We start from the raw sequence: 18,020 nt of genomic DNA, 5'->3' as shown, positions 1-18,020 counted from the left end.
GCCCATAGAGAATCCTAATTAAAATCTACGTCGGCTACCAAGACTTAACTTCTAAAACAAAACCCTAAATTAAACCAATCAAGCATTTAAAAGAATTAAAATACCAAAAATACCATTAACTAAACAATTAAATTAATTAAAATACAATTCACTAAATAACAAGCAAATAAACCAATGATGTCAAATAAATTCAAATATTCAAATACACAAGCAAAATAAACAATTTAAATTATTAAAAATGAAATTAAATATTAACCAAAATATTAGGACTATCTTTTTAAAATTAGGAGTATTACATTACACCTAGTGTAACAGGTCGGCGCTTACCCATTTACCCTAAAATTTAAGTTGTTGAGTAGTGCTGCATACCCACCCATTTATACCCAATCACTCTTCCATCCGGATCCGATGTGGACAACTCTCCCCTTGTAACATTCTCCTCGACTCGAACTCGCAATGCCCTCGTTGCAGTCGGGCCACCCTGCCTACCCGAGTGACTCACCCGGACTCACCCAGACGCCTTCCCGGTCGGGTGCTTGCCGTGGCACCGAATTAAGGACTATGTTTGGCTCTGATACCAAATGTAACGGGTAAGCGCTTGCTCATTTATCCAAAAGTTTAAGCTGTTAAGTAATGATGTATACCCACTCATTTATACCCAATCACTCTTCCATTCGGATCCGATGTGGGACAAATCTCCCCTTGTAACATCTAATTGGTAGAGTACCTAGCTCCTTGACTGGGTGTGCTCATTTGCCAAAAAAAGAAAAAAAAAAAAAAAAATGTAAATGTGTTGAAAATAGGTGTAATGGTGTTAAAAAACCCAAAACACAAAAATTTATCATAAATAATCATTTTTCCCTAATTAGAGCAATTTTAACTCGGCTCGAAGATGCTTAGGGAGTTGGGGCGCTCTACCAACTAGACTATTGAGTGATGTCCATTAATCAAGTCATTAACAAATCTAAAAAGCAATATAATTTTGGGTGGTCCGCTGAGTAAGAGGGTACCCACTTCTTACCTGTCACCCAAACAACCTTGTGCTCCTTATCTTACACAAGAAAGGATACTGGATAAGGATAAATTTTTAAATGTGGTGGACTAATTCAGTTAAGACTCTCAGATTGATAAAATGACCATACATAAGTGTACATAAAGAAATATGAACAACGATCTGGATTGAATTGGTCCACCATGTGTCAAATGCTAGCACCATCTAATAATTTCTCATTGGATAAGTCACACATGCTCGTTTCACTTAATCAGAATACATCATTCAGATTAGAATTAGGGCTGCAAACGAACCGAGTCGAGCCGAGCCGAGCCGAGCTTTAGGCTGTTCAAGCTCGGGCTCGTGACTAGCTCAAAAATCTCAGCTTGGGCTCGGGCTCATCATTGTATTAAAGAGGAGTTCGGGCTCAACTCGGCTAGTTTAATAAATTAAATTAAACTAATGTTCAAAATTTGCCCAGGCTCATTTGCAAGCTCGCCGAGCTCATTTAGTAAATCATTACATTTTTATTTTATACTTCCAAAAATTAAAAATTTCCAACAAAAAATAAAAAAACAAATATAAACGAGCTTATTGTTCACGAACATATATAAACCTTATTATATGAACATATGTTTGCGAATATAAACGAACCTACACGAGCTCGTGTTTATGAGCCGAGCCTAACACTGATCGAACTCGGCTTATTTGTTTACCGAACAAGCCCGAGCATTCATTTGGAGCCCTAATTAGAGTACATATTCAAGTCGGTTGAAGAAATTATTTATTTAAATGGATCCATTTCATTGAATGGTACATTCTAATTAGGTGAGATGCTTGGTTCGGATGGTTTACACCGATGTTTGTATGAATCTGTTATATCAATTATGCCGTGAACTATGATACGATGTCGTATGAATCTGTTTGTATGAATCGTAATTTTAAAATACTTACGATTTTGTACGAATTTGAATATCAGCTCATCATCTTTGGAGTCGTTGAATTCTAAAATTTGGTAGCTCCATTGGCCCGTCACACGGTACAGGCGTTTTATGGAGCTGGAATTTAGAAGAAATTCGATGCTTTTGTGATGATGTCAACATGGGCCCACTGTCACTCTCCACCTACGCCGCCACGTTGTGTCGGTGAATGTAATCGGCTGATGAGTTCGGCTCAAAAAGCATTACTCGTCTGTAGATCGATGATTTGAAGATTCAGAAGACGATCACAATGGGCTTGTTTTCTCCAGATCCGTTGTGAGAGAAATTAGGGTTCTTAGTCCCTCCAGAACTTCCTGGTTGAAGAACTACCTCACGAAATAGGCTTTTCTGTATTGGATTCTCAACTTTTTGAATCACCATTAGATGAGGCTCTTACAGTTGGCTTTTCTAGTTGCGTTAGCATCTGGGGTAATGGCGATTCTCATCTACATTACTGGTGTATCTAGACTGTGTAAGTATATATCTACATATATATATGCATACATCTACAAATATATGAATCTATGTAGGGGCATCTCTTTATGTATAAATTGGTATTCTGTTGCTCACTTTCGGTTGATTTGATTATGATTTAACAAACAGATGGTACCCATATTTCGGATGAGGATTTTGAAGCATTGAAATCTCTGCAGAGTGATTTTCAGAAGTGTGTGGTGAGTTTAAGTAGGGAAATAATTCCATCCTTTGCTTACTATTATTAATTTTTTTATCAAATTGTTTCTTTTTTTCTGAAATGCAGTGATGGATATTTTAGTCATCTTAATCTATCAGCATGAGTACACTTCCATTCCTGATTTTGTAAGATTTGGATTCTTGGGCTTTTTGTTGCTTGACTGAAATCTCCACTCAATCAATTGTAATACAATTACCAGGCTTGGTTGCGGCCATTCTTTCAATTTTAAAAAACCAAAGAAATATAGAAGGAACATTATGTACTCTCTGCAACCGAATGCGGGATTAAGGCAATGCTATTGACAATGGTGAAACACTAAAGGGAGCTATGAAATGGTTGAAGAGTAAATTGAGTGATTCTGAATGTATCTATGCTTCTTATGCAAATCTAACTTCAGTTCACCCTACAGCTTTAGTATTCAGAAAGTCCTCTTCTGAATCTTTCTCTATATATTTAACTAAAATTTCTATAAACAAGCCCCAAAGGGAACTTAATTCATGTACTTGCAGGGTAGGATCGATCCTAAGCTCCCTTTGTACATCTCAAATATGATTTTTTTTTTTCAGATATCCCATGCTGAAGAGAATCTAGAAACAAATGCTTTAATTTGTAGCTTGACATATCCTCATCCTCAAAGTGCAACTATTCCTTTCAATTTGTAATCACCAATTGATACAATGGGAGCAGCCTGCCAAGCCTCCTGCACTTTCTTCCAAATACATCTCCAAAGTCAAGAAGCCAATAAGTCCCAAGTGACAATGAACATAACCCGGCAAACTCCAGAGAGAGAAAATAACATGCACCACATACTGAAGCCATTTCACAGTCATCGTCTGAATTTAATTAAATCAAATCCTCTTCATCTGAGTGATTGGTTATAGGAACATAATTACTATTTTTTTTGGTGGCTTTCTTGTTTATTATATTGTTTACCCAGAGCAGGCAGCATTTCTTATGATTAGTTATCCAAAAATTTAGTCATGTGGGTTTTCATATATGTTGTTGGACTCTTTAACGTGTTTGAATATGCAACATGCCACTATAACTTCAAACTTCAAAACTTTAGTACTGAAAAACATTGCTCTTTGTCTTAACAATTTAATGTGTTTGCTTTATTTTATAATGATGCAGGGAGCAAATGGGTTAGGTTTACAAGCTTTAAGTGGTAAAGATTATTGTGAAGTTACATTACAGTTTTCTAGCGACACAGACGCCAAATGGGTAGGTTACATATTCGGCAGTTTACATCTGATATATGATGATATTTGCATCCCTCCTTGTTTTTGGACAGTAACAATGTTGGATGGTGTTAGGAGATATACATAAGGTGTCATATATATATATATATATATATATATATATTTATTTATATAAAATCCTATAGAGTTCAATATGCATATTTCGTACACATATTTCTATGTTTTGCCATATAGAGTAAGGCTATCAAGAGTGCCCTCTCATGTCAAGAGTCATGAGTTTGTGGGTTCACAAATCACAAAAACCATCTCAATCCAGTGGTTAATAAAAAGAGCTCATGGCTCTTGTCACGAGAGGGTTCTCTTGGTAGCCTAACCGTAAAATACAATATTTATGTACATGTTTTAATAGGCTATTTACTTTTTATACTCATATGAAATCCGATACCTAAACAGCGAGATCCCAAAACAGGAGAACTGGAAGGCCTGTCATTCGATTTTAATCTTTGTGAAGCTGTGGCTACATGGGAACAAGTGAGCTTTCTACTTCTATGTTTTGTATACTGTCTAATGTCGTAGTGTTATCCAATTCCTGCACTAGTATTGGCTCGATGAGAAATGGATTCAGGCAAATTATACTTGGCACTTGTAGTTTCTGTGTCATCAGTGAACAGGAAAAACTATGATTGTCAAACAAATTCTTCTCCTTGCCTAGATTAGTGTCAAGCTTGGAAAAAGTATCCTTCTCTAATTTGCTTGTTTAGAATATTGCTTTACAATTCATTTGTTATTTAGTGAGCTGAATTGCTCAGGTGAGGAATAGTACTACAGTACTTACTAGGGAGTTCATTGATGCTTTACCAAATGGATGGGAGGAATATGCATGGCAGAGGATTAATAAAGGAATACTTCTGTAAGTACTTTACACATGATTGGTGCTATAATGATTAGGTTTTCTCCTCTTGGTCTTTGAGTGGTGTATTAGTGCTTGGTGTTTTGTGCTTCATGTTTATCTTTGTACTCTCATTTCTTCCGGATTTATAGAACTCAACTTACCTACCAGGGGAAAAAAATGACTGGTGTTATATTAATTAGTATTTGTTTTATGGATGTATAGGCAATCAAGTGGAAAAAATGATTTTGTACAACCATACCTACCTGTACATTGATCAAATTCAAAACGTATCCTTTGAGGAGTCCACAAATTGTCTAAAAACCCATAAAATCTTTGTGAAGTCCTATTTTCACATATATGCAATTTATTTTATTTCTTTCCAATTCCTGAAAATATCCACTGGTGGATAGTTGTAAATAAATATGTGGGTCCTGTCTGCAAGACTGCAACTGATATCCAACATTAATGAATAAATTGGTTAGTTAAAAAACTTGCTGAGCATTCTACGGCCATGTGTTCCCTGATGTATGTTTCTGTACTGCAGCAACCGCTGTGAAAATAAGACTCTCTGCATGGAGAAACTCTCTCTGGCTCTCCCTGAAACACCACCATATTTTCCGAGGCAGTTCAGCCAGTGTGCTGTAATTGGTAATTCAGGGGATCTTTTGAAAACAAGGTTTGGAAAGGAGATAGATGGTTATGATGCTGTTTTCAGAGAAAATGGCGCTCCAATCCAGGTTTTGGTTGCATCCACCATATATAAGATTTCAAGTACTATATAGTCTATAATGATTTTTTTTTTTTTTTTTTTTTCTCTCTTAATGAAACATATAAACTTAACAAAACCTTGTTCCAACTATTCAGTGTCGGATACATTTTTTTGGGTCATATTTTCTATTAAAATTCATACCTTCAGTTAAAAAAATGCTACATATTTTTCTTTATTGTCTTAAATCCACGTTAAAATTTTCTTCCTCTGACATTACCCTCAGCGTGAACAATATCACCGTTCCTTATTATTGTAGCAATTATGCTTCACTCCACATGGCCAAACCATCTTATTATTTCATTTTATGTCACTTTACTTCAATGAATGCTGCTTTGATTGTCTCATGAACGTATAGTGTTAGTTGGATCATTTCTTTTCCTACCACACTTTATTTCAACATCTGCATTTCAGATGCAGTTATTTATGAATAGGCTGTCTTTTACGCAACATTTTTCGATGAAGTAGCTGATCTAGTAGCTGTTTTATGATCTTCTGCATTTCTTCTCTTTTTCCCTCTCTTTTTTGTGTATGGCAGAATTATACAGACTATGTGGGTAAGAAAAGCACATTTCGGCTTCTTAATAGAGGGTCTGCCAAAGCACTCGATAAAGTTGCAGAGTTATATGGTAAGCGCCATTCTTGTTTTGAGTCCATTCTTTCTGCATTGGAAGCATACTAAACATTTGCAATCTGCAGATACTGGAAAGGAGGTCTTGATCATTAAAACAACAATTCATGACATCATGAACAAAATGATTCGGGTTTGTATAATGTCTTCCACTAGTAATTCCAATCGATAAAATTTTCTCCAAATGCATTTTTTTTTGCAACAGATATCATGGTGAAAGCTGGTAGCATTTCTTGTAGCTCAGAATTTTAACATACATATATTGTTTATTGTCGTTTCGACACAGTACGGTAGAGTACTACTTTTCTATAGCTTGGAATAAACCAAAAGGAAATTTCCTTTTCTTTTCCTTAAATTTAAAAATTATTGTTGTGGATTGACCATATTTGAATCACACACACACAGACACATTCATTTATCAACTGCATTCTTTAGTACTCACCTTAATGCTTTTATCACTTTTGAGGTTGAAATGCCATTAAAATGGATTTTTAGTTTATTTTTTTTAAATGATGATTATGAATATTAATTTTCTGTGCAAGCCTTAAGAGGTCAAGTAGCCTGACTTGGTGACTCTTCTAAAAAGTCTTCATGACGCTGTATTGTTTCCTTTTGTGGTTCTAGATTTGGATCCTTAAATCGATCTGTATATTTTCTAATCAGAAAATCTGAGTCTTTGTTTCAATCAAGGACCTAAATTTTGATATGATTTTAAGTACCTCCAAATGAAGTCTTTATAGACTGCAGTAACTTCCAACAAGGTGGATATTGGTGTTTTGCTCTATAGCAGAAGAAAATATAGAGCTCCATCCCCTTATATATCTTTCCTCTTAAGACTCCCTTTCTAGACTCGGTTTTGCATGGTGGATGGTCGTGGAAATATACTGTCTAGCCTCCATATGGTTTATTTAGATAGTAAGGAGTAATGAATAAAGGAATATTATTGGTTGTGCTTATGGGGTGTGGCAAGGATTAAGTTTATATGATCATTTACTTGTACACTATGATGTCCATGGTTCCAAAGCCCTACCATTGTCACTCAGAGACTAAAGGTGGAACCACACAAAAAATCATTTCACTGAGAATGGAGGCTCATTTAAGCATTATGTGAATCTAAATTTTAAGGGGCTCTCTTTGAAAATTTTAGATCAACTGAAAACTACTGGAAGATGGTGATGATAAGATTATCTCGCTTCTTTCTCATGGGAAGTGCCTGTTCTAATGTCATCAAATTGTTTGAGGATGTGATGGCTATTTGAAATATATCACTTTTGTAAGAGTTGCCAATTTGGCTAGCATTATGATACTCCCCCTATCCCAATGGAAATGTCCCCCTTTATGTTTAAGGATGTCCCAAAATAAATCTTCTCTTTTGAAAATAATGTACAAAGACCTTCCTAAATTATCCTTAAATTATGAAAACTTTCCCTAATTAACTATGTAATTTTTCATACTTTGGAGATTAATTGTGGATTTCAAAGGCAGACATGCATTCCCAGTGAAGGAGAGCTGTCTTCATGGGCCTCAGCAATCCTGGTGGAAATATCCAAAGTATGATGGACGGGTTCAAATTGAGTAGCTTGCTGTGGATATAGTTCTGCTAATTTGGTATGGATCCCTTTCCCTGTACACATCGATATTGGGGTTGGGAGCCTCTTCAACGGAAAGTTCTGCTTCTTCCCATGGGGGCTGATTGAGATCAACGTTAAATGCATGCCCCCTTGAAAAGTTGGAATCTTAAAAAGGATATGTAATTTTGAACAGAGGTATTATATTGTATCTACCAGCCTCTTTTTTTCAGTAAATTATAATTTATCTCACAGTTGCCTAAATCAACAAGTTCAGATACCCAGTATTGGAGTTCGTAAGGAAGATATGCCAACTTATGCAACTATATATCTTTTGATTAGTAAAAAACATGATTTCTTGAATTCCCCTTTTCCATTTTTTTCAATACAAATTCTATTAATGTTGCTTAAAGAGATTGAAAATGTGTGATAGGTGGGCTGGTATTAAGCTAACTACCTTACCTTCAAGAGGATGTTTGGCATTCTTCCCTCATTTTTTTCAATCCAAAATACCCCATGTATTAGCAAAATTTAGGGCCAGGACAAATTTTCACTTTATGCTTTTTTCAGCGTCTTTTTAAACATAAATCTACATTCAACTTATACTTGGACTCCATCTCCTCTCTCTATACAGGAAGCATTTTCTCCAAAACAGCTCTAGGTGCAGTTACAGAAATTGAAAATGAAATAGTTAGCAGACATACATTTTTGTTGTTTGTAATTTGGTCACAACAGAACTTGCAAATGTATTTACAGATTTATATTTCAAAATAATGCTCACCACTGTTTTCCATGCATAGACCTTGTTTGAGACTCCATTAGCTTGAAACATTGTTCAAAGATGTGGACACAGTGCCGCATCAAGTGTAATGTAACAGAATTGGTAATTTGGTCGTGAAATTTTATTGATCTTGCACACTATCAGATGTGCTGATTCAACGGAGTCCCTAGGGAGTAGGGACTCATTAGAGACTTGGCCAATTCCTTGGGGACTTGGATGAGACTTGGCGATTCCCGGGACTATATTATCCCGATTCCCATCGATATATTGATGGAACTCGTACTCAGATGGGACCAAGTCCGCTACAACTCGGCCGATACAAAGACTATAGTATGAAAACAATGGGACAGAATTGCAAGACTTGAAATATTAATATAAGTATTAATTGCTATTAAATAGAAAGGTATAGAGGAAGGCTGAAAACAGGGTGTAAATGCAACTATTATCTTGAGATCAGTTTCCTGATGGCAGTTGCTGAATTGGAGGCTGAATTCACAACTAAAATTATATGGGAAAAAAATAAGGTAAAATTCATGTAGATAAGTGGCAGCGAGTCAAGTAGGTCCTGCAGTATCTCAGCATGCTAAACAAATAGACGCCGCCTTGGTTTGCCAAATTTGCTGTCTTCCTTAACATGAAATGGTAAGGTCAGGAATGTGTAGGGATTCTTTTAAAATTGTTACCTTTTATAGGACTAAATGAGCAAGAAAATTAACCAAGGCCTGATTCTTTCCTATGTTTGCTAATAGTTTTAGGATTAAATTTGTTAATGCAATCTACTCCTAACAACTTTTCCTGATTGTGCTTTTCTCCCTTAGATGTTTGGCAGTGTCATTTATTTGATAACTGTCTGGAATTTTATGCAATTGCTGTTAGGGAATATCTGCATCATTTAAAATCGGGGATTTTTCCTCTTTGCTTTTCAAACTGCTCAAACATTTTCCTAATTGACTTTTTTCTTATTTATTTTTTATTTTTAATCTTTTGTAGGAAGTTCCAATACACAATCCTGTATATCTCATGTTAGGTGCATCTTTTGGTTCAGCAGCAAAAGGAACTGGGCTCAAGGCTCTTGAATTTGCTCTCTCCATTTGTGATACTGTTGACATGTATGGTTTCACCGTTGACCCTGGTTACAAAGAATGGTATGAGAGAATTGAAAAAAGTTTTGGCACTCAATTTCTTTAATGTAAATAATTTTAACAATTGTAATGCGTGTAACTTAGCAAGGCACCTTACATATTTTTTCAGGACTAGATATTTCTCAGAGTCTCGGAAAGGTCATACTCCTTTACAGGGTAGGGCTTACTACCAGATGATGGAATGTTTGGGAGTAAGTCTACAACTGCTCTGGTTTTCTTGTGCTGAAGCTGTATGTTAATTGAACTAATTTAACATCATGAAGGTGTTAGGAAGGTGCTCTCTTTTCCTTTATATGTGGTGCACATGAAGGAATACGAGCCGACAATTATTGAGGCCAGATGGAACTGAAAAGTTCAAATAGACAAGATTATTATGATCATTCTAATCATAAATCTTTTTTCCTGATACATTTTTCTTGTTTATTTCAGAATATCCTAAGTATGGTCATCTATGTTAATTTAGTTTTTCCTTTATTGTGGCAAAGAGAATGCTTCCATCCTCCATCTTATATGTCCTTGAAAATGATATTAGCCTTATCTTGTTATTACTTTCTAACTTCCATATTTTTTAACATAGTTTTTTATTTTTTGCTTCTCGTTTGTCCTATTAAGCTTATTAAGATTCATTCTCCAATGCGGGCTGATCCAAACCGTGTAGTAAAGTGGGTACCTGGCCGTGGTACTATTACTGCTGCAAGAATTGCATCAGAGAAATTGTTAAGGTAATTGATTTTCAGTTATATTTTCCTTTGCCTTTTAAATTAAAGCTTCCCTTCAGTCTGAATAAGAGATGATCAGGTTGCCATCATGGATTGAATTTTTTTTTTTTGGTTACTTATCTAATATGTGATGTTGTGGCCCAAATTTTGTTTTTGGGCCGGGTCGCAATGCAACCCGGTTGACCCGAAAAGTGAGGCCCTCGAGAAATTTTTTTGACCCGCCTTTTACTTGCGGGTCATGGACCCTATTTAGTACTCTCTTGTAGCCCGATATATAAGGGTGCTTAGGGTTTGGAGTGGGATAATGAGAGAACACTAAAAGTTGCTGGAAATAGAATGAGAGCGAGAGCTAGGGTTTGGGGACTAAAACTTGTAATCTCTTGATTTTCGCTTAGTGAGCCAAATCTTCACAGTGGGCGTAGGCACAACTTGTGTTGGTCCACGTAAATTCTTGTGTTTTTTGTGTGTGGCGTGTTTACTTTTTGATGTGATTTTCGTTTTGTTCTTGGTTTGCTGCGTTTGTCGTCCACATACGCATGTTTTAGTGCATCAAATGCTTGACATCTATAGACATCCCATTTTGCTATTACCCTAAAAGAGGAGGGTAGCAAAGTCCAAATTGCACACAACACAAAAATCTGAAATTAGCAATCCAATCTATGCTTGACAATTGTTGGGTAAGATTGAGAAGAAAATTGACTTGGACTTCACAATAGTTGCATCTTGTTCAAAATTCAAATATGTCCAAGTGCCCTTAATGGGTCTGTGCGTGCATATTATAGTGTTCAAATCCATGCCTTTGGTTCGAGTAGACTAATTATGGTGTGATTAATTAAAAAGGGCTTTTTAATAATTTAAATTATTTTTTTAATCAAAGTTGTTTTTCGAAACTTATTTCCTTTCCAGAGCTTGTTTTAGGTGACCAGACACAGTTCATTTATTCTTAATTAATCTACAAAAAGCTTGTTTTTTTCTTCGAATTTAACTAAAATTCTCCGACAAATGTAAGACTCTTTTAATGCTCAGCCTCACTTATGCTGTGTTTTAAACGTTTCTATAAGTAAATTTGCGGCATGATAACATGGATATTGTAGAGGCGGCAATTTATCAGCAAGGAAGATTCACTTCCATGTGGTACAGTGATGTGGGACATTTGCAGATAGGATGGACATCACTCTCTTCTGGTTTATGAGATGGTTTCATCAATATATTGAAAAATAATAATATTCTCGAGTTGAATAGGATTTCAATTGACATATTATCATTTGGCCGAGCTACTCTGATATGGCAAGTCCAAAGTACAGTCAAAAACTTTGGCGAATATTTCTACCACTACCTCCCTCCCCATGACTGGCAATGCCAAAAACATAAAAAAGGAAAAGACTAAAAAGTAATGGGGAGGGGGGAAAACATGTTTTGAAGGTGACTGGAAAAGACAAGCTTATCTGACTTTGCGTTGCATCACATGCTATTGTTTTGTTTTTTTTTTCCTTTCCCTTTTAGCATAGCTTATGTTTAATAATCATTCCTGTAAAAAACCTGGTCATTTGAGTGTCTGATATGATATGTATTTTGCTCCAATTCTTTATGGTTATAGGAGGGTCGGAGCAGGGTCTGGCGATCCACTGAGTGGATGTTCCATCATCAACAAGCAAGTTAAAGGCAAGCTTACAGGGGTTTCAGGGCTTCGAAAGGCTGCTGTTGAGCACCAAAAATATGTGAAAGGCACAACCATGTATCCATTGGAGCATAATCCTGGACATGGTTTACTCTGCACGGTGCCAACCAGTTGAATCTTTGGAAGTGAATTCAGGGCTCAAAATATACAAATACATGCAGATATGCTTCAAAAATTTGTTGCTGCCAGTCCATTGACTCAATTCTTCAGAAGCATCGAAAACATGCCCGGCTATCTAGGAAAAAATGTCTACACCTCTGTGAGTTTTTTCACGCCACCAAATATATTTTGAAGTTAGTTTTCCCCATTAAAGAAGGCACATGTAGATTAGGTGAGAAATGAAGCTTCCCAATCTTCCGGTGTAATTTTATTATTGATTCTCGTTGTTGGGAGTTCAACCATATTTTATGAGATTGATTTGTAACTTCCATATAGAACCTTGATCTTTCAATTTTGTCTATTTGACTGATCAAACCGAACCGTTGGATCTTACTTGATGCTGTATTTCTATGTGAGACCTGTGAGAATGCTGTGTGAAATACTAATTTAGCATTAGTATTCAGTGTTTTAGAACTTAAAAAATTTGCTCCACCATGGGATAGCTGGGCACGCTCTACTAATTAGGCCATTGGGCTCCAATTTTGCACCCGGTTTTGGCGGACAGGGTAATGTTACTGACATATATGGGATGAGGACTCGAACTTGGGCCATTTCGCCACAAGCACCAACACCTTACTACTGGGATATCACACACCCGCCTCTTGTTGTGTCTGCAATGCCAAAGGTCTTAACTGATAAATGTTGGTTATGAATTAATGGGCTAAGCCCAAAATGGTGGTCATGAACTAATGGGCTAAGCCCAATTTTTATTCTCATTCTTTCAAACATACAAATTCATAAATTTGTAGAACTCGTAATATGAAAATAAAAAATATGTAAAAACAAACTACATTATATTATTACTTGGATGATAGATACCTTCGGTATCTTTTTAATAATTACAAAGAAAAACTAAAATATTATTTATAAACAAAAAATCATAACCCATGCATGTATATCTATTTTTTTTCCTACTTAATTACAAAAATATATATATTTTTTGCATATAAATAATATATACATATAAATGGACAAAAAAAGTCTAAAAGTACATATATATATATATATATATATATATAGATCTGCTCAACCTTGTTCTAATAAGGTATTATGGTCCCTCTGTTTCTTGTATGGTTTCTTGTCTTCCAAACAGAGTTTTCTTAAGGCTTAAGTTTGAGTTGTTGTAGTTGGATAGACTGTAAATTTGGGCTTCTTTTCGGTTTTATTTTTTTGACGCCCTAATTGGGCCTATGTTTTTGTCTGCCTTTGGGTTTTCATCTGGGCTTATTCTAAAATTGTTCATATCTCCATCATATATTACATAACATGAAAAAAAAAAAAAAAGAGGTTCCCTTTATTATTTTATATGTTAATTATCAAATTCAACCAAAAAAAAAAATCTCTACCCAAATAATTCCATAACATGGGTATAATAAACAAATTCATCGTAAAAGTACCAATAGTTATGTAAAATCTTTGTTAAACGTTTTATCTATGTTTTTCATAATTTGGAATATTTTTTATGATGTTCTTCATAATAGATTTATTTAATTTAACAATTAGGTAGGTTGAATATGGTAAACCTCAAGAAATATATATTTCATTTTAATTTTTTTTATATATATTATTTAATTACTTAATTGGTAAAACGTCCACGCTCCAAGCGGGTGGGTCTGATAAAACAGAAAAAAATAAATAAATAAAAATTACCTATATAATAGGCTGTGAGTGAGTGTGTGTACGAGAGAGAGAGAGTATTTATGTTTGGATTGTTACATTTCTTTGCCGTTTAAGGTTGTAGAAAAGTGGGTATCGTTTTCATAGGGTTGATTGGACATTGAAAGAGTCCTTAATGTGATGATGAATCCAATCAGAGCAGTGACGTTTAAGGTACAACACCTACAACATCTCTGTCCACTTTTTGGCGGCTATTCCATTACTAACATTTATTGTTTGTCTTCGTTTTCTTTCTTAAATGATCCCCCAACCACCCATTTGCACTGTAGATCTCTCACACACACACACACACACACACACAGTTGTTTCAAAATATAATTAAAAACCCAAGAAAAGAAAAACTGAATCAACCCATTTCTCCTTTTGTTTTTCTTCTATTTTTGTTTTGTTGTTGCAGTCAAAATATATATATATACAAACAAATTTTCATTTTTCAATATACATTGTAAAGTGTGTCACACTTTATTACTAATTAAGAAAGTATTTAAACTTTCTTTACCTAATGCACCCATTTTTATTTTTATTTTTATTTTTATTTTGTTATAATATCTTCTATTTAACTATAACAACCACTAATAAATTGATTTCCATGTTTCAACTATGATTTCGTTGGACTGAGGTTTCAACGATATTTTGACATCCCAAATGTTAATATATATAAAATTGTGGGGTTCTTCGGATTATATGTTTGACTTATATATGTGGTTTTATATACGTTACGATATATATATATTATTATTTTCCGTACGTATCTATGGTCTGTTTGTTAAAAGGATGATCAAAGATCCATTGTTGAAGACAATCTTCCAAGTGTAATTTGGTTGCCACACGTGGACCATTTCAACACCCACAATGTTCACACAAGTTTAATAAAGTGCATTAAAATGTATAGGACATGAAAATTATAGGTAATAACCAAAATTTGCAAAACGTCAATTAACTTTAACTAGTATCATTGTTTTGTGTCGATCCGATGGATGAACGATGATCCATTCATATACAATTAAGACATGATCGTCACTAATGGTTGTGATTGATACCATCATAATCATTAGGCCTGAGAAAGTTTATATAATATCTCGAGATTTATTAGTCAACGATTGGGAGTCTCGAAGTTACATACCTCCGCAATATTGTAGACTTTTATTATTGAGCAAAACTATTACGTAGTGATACTAATTAAAACTATTAATTGAAGTACTAGGCAAAACCCGAGTTGCAATATATCAAAATGATCTATAATAAGACGTTAAAATTCGGATTATGTATCATTTTTCTATGTAAGATTACATGCAAGGGCCGTTGATCGCTTCATGATGTTACATCCAACAAAGAACTTGCAATCAACATACCATTAAAAGAAGTTGCGATGTGTAGTGGCTTTTGCAGTCCCTCAATAAGCAATGTGGCTTTTGATTTCTATCTTTGCTTAATTCAAACCAATGTTGATAACTTTGTAATGAATACATTAAAGTCACATGTTATTGAACCTTGACATCTGACAACTCAATGAAAGGTATTTATTTATTATTTAATGATAATTATGTACTTATTTAATGATATTTAATTGAGAAGTGGGAAAACCGAAAAAGGAAAAAGAAAAGGAAAAAAAAGGATATATGATAATATGAGAGATGAAATGTCAAATACAGCAACAATTAATTATCTATTTCCTTTGTTTTTATTGAGAGAAAACCATAGAAAAGGGGGGAAAGAGAAATAATATGAGGATGAAATTTTTTTATTAGTTGACTTTGTTAGTTTATGCAATCACCATTCTTCACTCTCGTCACCATTAAACTATAGTATTATTGCACTCCAAAATGTAAAATATTGTTCAAAATTCTTGAAGTTATCGTAAGTTAAATCTTACCATATTGACACGTATGCTTTTACTCAAATCTACGACATATAATACTTTATATTATGTTCTATTGTTTATTAATTTGTTGGAAGAGAAAAACAAGAATGAGGACAAACTGATCAAGAGTTTATGTATCAACATGGCTGATTCAATTAACAATTGCTCTGCTGCTGCGTTTGGGAACACCAAGTCAATACTTTGATTTTTGAATTAGAGAAAATTTAGTTCAAAATTTTAACTAAATTTCTTTTAATTTTGAATTCAAGCTGTGGATTCGGTACTCCCAAAGTATATTCAACTTACAATATCTAAATCAAAGGTCAAGGTACTCAATTTTTTTAAAATTCATATAACAAAAGAATTACGGTACTTATGTTTTCTTAAAGGAAAAAAGTAATTTAACCAAAGTTAGAGTACCAAATGGGAATTATGGGATGTGTTTGGTTCTCCATTGGGATTACCTTTGTTAAAATAAAAAACACATTTTTCTATCCAACAATAAGAGAGATATTAATAATGTTAGTCCATTAAACATATTTACAATGATCTTTAATATGGTCATTACACTTCTTGAAAAGAAGGATGGAGGTTGGAAATATTATAATAGTTTGTTGGGAGAGAAAAACAAGAATGGGGACAAACTAATCAAGAGTTTATGTATCAACACGGATGGTTAAATTAATAACAATTACTTTGATATTGTGTTTGGGAACACCGAATTAGTATTTTGATTTTTGAACTGAATAAAATTTAGTTTAAAGTTTTAACTAAATTTTTTTAATTCTAAATTCAAGTTGCTAATTCATACTCTCAAGCATAACAAGAAGGATTTTCAACGTTAAGGCACTCAATTTTTTTAAAATTCATGTAACAAAAGAATTACCATACTTGTGTTTTCTTAAAGGAAAATGGTAATTTAACCGAAATTAGAGTACCGAATGAGAATTATGGGAAGTGTTTGGCTCTCCATTGGGATTAACTTTATTAAAATAAAATTCACATTTTTTCTATCCAACTATGAGAGAGATATTAATAATATTAGTTCATTAAAAAATATTTACAATGATCTTTAGCATGGTCATTACACTCATTGAAAAAGGAGGACGGGGGTTGGAAATTAATATAGAAAAGGGGGTTCCACTGTAGTTGAATGTTTGATAACCCATCAAAATCAAACACATCACCACCACCAATGTCGAGTTTTCATCATTCCATCCATAGAAGAGGAAGTACAAGTGACCTTATAAAATGTTTCCCTTTCCATTTTAATAATGAGTTGATGATACAACTCCCCCTTATAGGGTCATATGTCACAATGTGGTAAGTAAGAGATGGAAACCAAGAAATAAAAAAATATTGAAAATTCTACAAATTAAAAATAGATTACAAATTATTAACAATCAACATTAAGAGTTATCTCATTTTTTTATTTACTCCCACAAAAATTTATAATTGACCACACTTGATTGTTACTCAGTTGTGTCATGTAAATTTTATAATTTTGTAAGACACCAGACTGTAAATTTTATGACTTTGTAACTTATAAGACACCAAACTAGGTATGTATCGATAGTTTATCGGTTTATATGACCAATAGTCTTTTCAGAATCTGATTAATTTGTAATTTTAAAATAAATAATTAAAATTTTGAAAATTTGGTTAACTATTTATATTTTACCTATCCACCTAATTTTGCTTTGAAACTAAATGTTTTAATGGATAGAAATATTCTAATTTCAATTGGAATATTAGATTTCTCATTTGAAATTAGAGAAGAATTATAATGCTACAATTCTTTTTCACTAAAAAGTGAAAGAAGTTATGTATGACATTAAAGGGTAGATTTGTAAATTTAGACTCAAACTAGAGACGGAGAACTCCGAAAGACGTTGCTAGGCCCAAGATCATTGGTCCCGACCATTCACAAATAAATAAATATGTCAAAAATGTGTAAACCTTTTAAAAAAAAAATTGTTACATTGTGCAAGAGTGATTGACCGGGGACTAATGGTCCCAGAACCATTTAAAAATTTCTCCATTTTCCCTAACATTGTACATAAATACAATTTTAGTGAGAAGCCAAAAATTAAGCAATTAAGGGGTGTCGGTGATCCCACAAACCTAGAGTGAGATTAGCATTCCTTTGATAATTAATGGTTTGTAAAAAGAAAGGATAGATTGGGTGAGAGAGAGATTCAGAGGAGAGACAAATCGGAGTGTCTTACCAGAAAAAGGAACAAAGAGAAAGTTGAAAACGGCCTTTCACCGGCCAACCCAAA

The 18,020-nt window shown here is 34.1% G+C and overlaps 1 protein-coding gene across 2 annotated transcripts; it reads left to right on the top strand.

The window, feature by feature from the left end:
* The first annotated feature begins 2,067 nt into the window (after positions 1-2,067).
* Positions 2,068-12,596, top strand: LOC132274061 (sialyltransferase-like protein 2). 2 transcript variants are annotated; one of them, XM_059775217.1, is made up of 12 exons: positions 2,068-2,443; positions 2,575-2,645; positions 3,797-3,886; positions 4,318-4,395; positions 4,674-4,774; positions 5,301-5,493; positions 6,061-6,151; positions 6,222-6,286; positions 9,493-9,647; positions 9,754-9,835; positions 10,257-10,366; positions 11,961-12,596. In XM_059775217.1, the coding sequence occupies exons 1-12, from the start codon at positions 2,356-2,358 to the stop codon at positions 12,154-12,156; spliced, it is 1,320 nt and encodes a 439-aa protein (XP_059631200.1). In that variant the 5' UTR covers positions 2,068-2,355; the 3' UTR covers positions 12,157-12,596. The 2 variants fall into 2 exon arrangements, with proteins under 2 accessions (XP_059631200.1, XP_059631201.1); XM_059775218.1 differs by lacking the exons at positions 2,068-2,443; positions 2,575-2,645 and having other exon boundaries at positions 4,334-4,395.
* Positions 12,597-18,020: the final 5,424 nt, after the last annotated feature.

The sequence above is a fragment of the Cornus florida genome, unplaced genomic scaffold (genome assembly GCF_030987335.1).
Source record: "Cornus florida cultivar Cherokee Brave unplaced genomic scaffold, ASM3098733v1 CherokeeBrave_3.0.0_Hap2_Chr09, whole genome shotgun sequence".
In the NCBI taxonomy this organism is placed as follows: domain Eukaryota; kingdom Viridiplantae; phylum Streptophyta; class Magnoliopsida; order Cornales; family Cornaceae; genus Cornus; species Cornus florida.
This window is presented reverse-complemented; position numbering and strand designations above follow the sequence as displayed.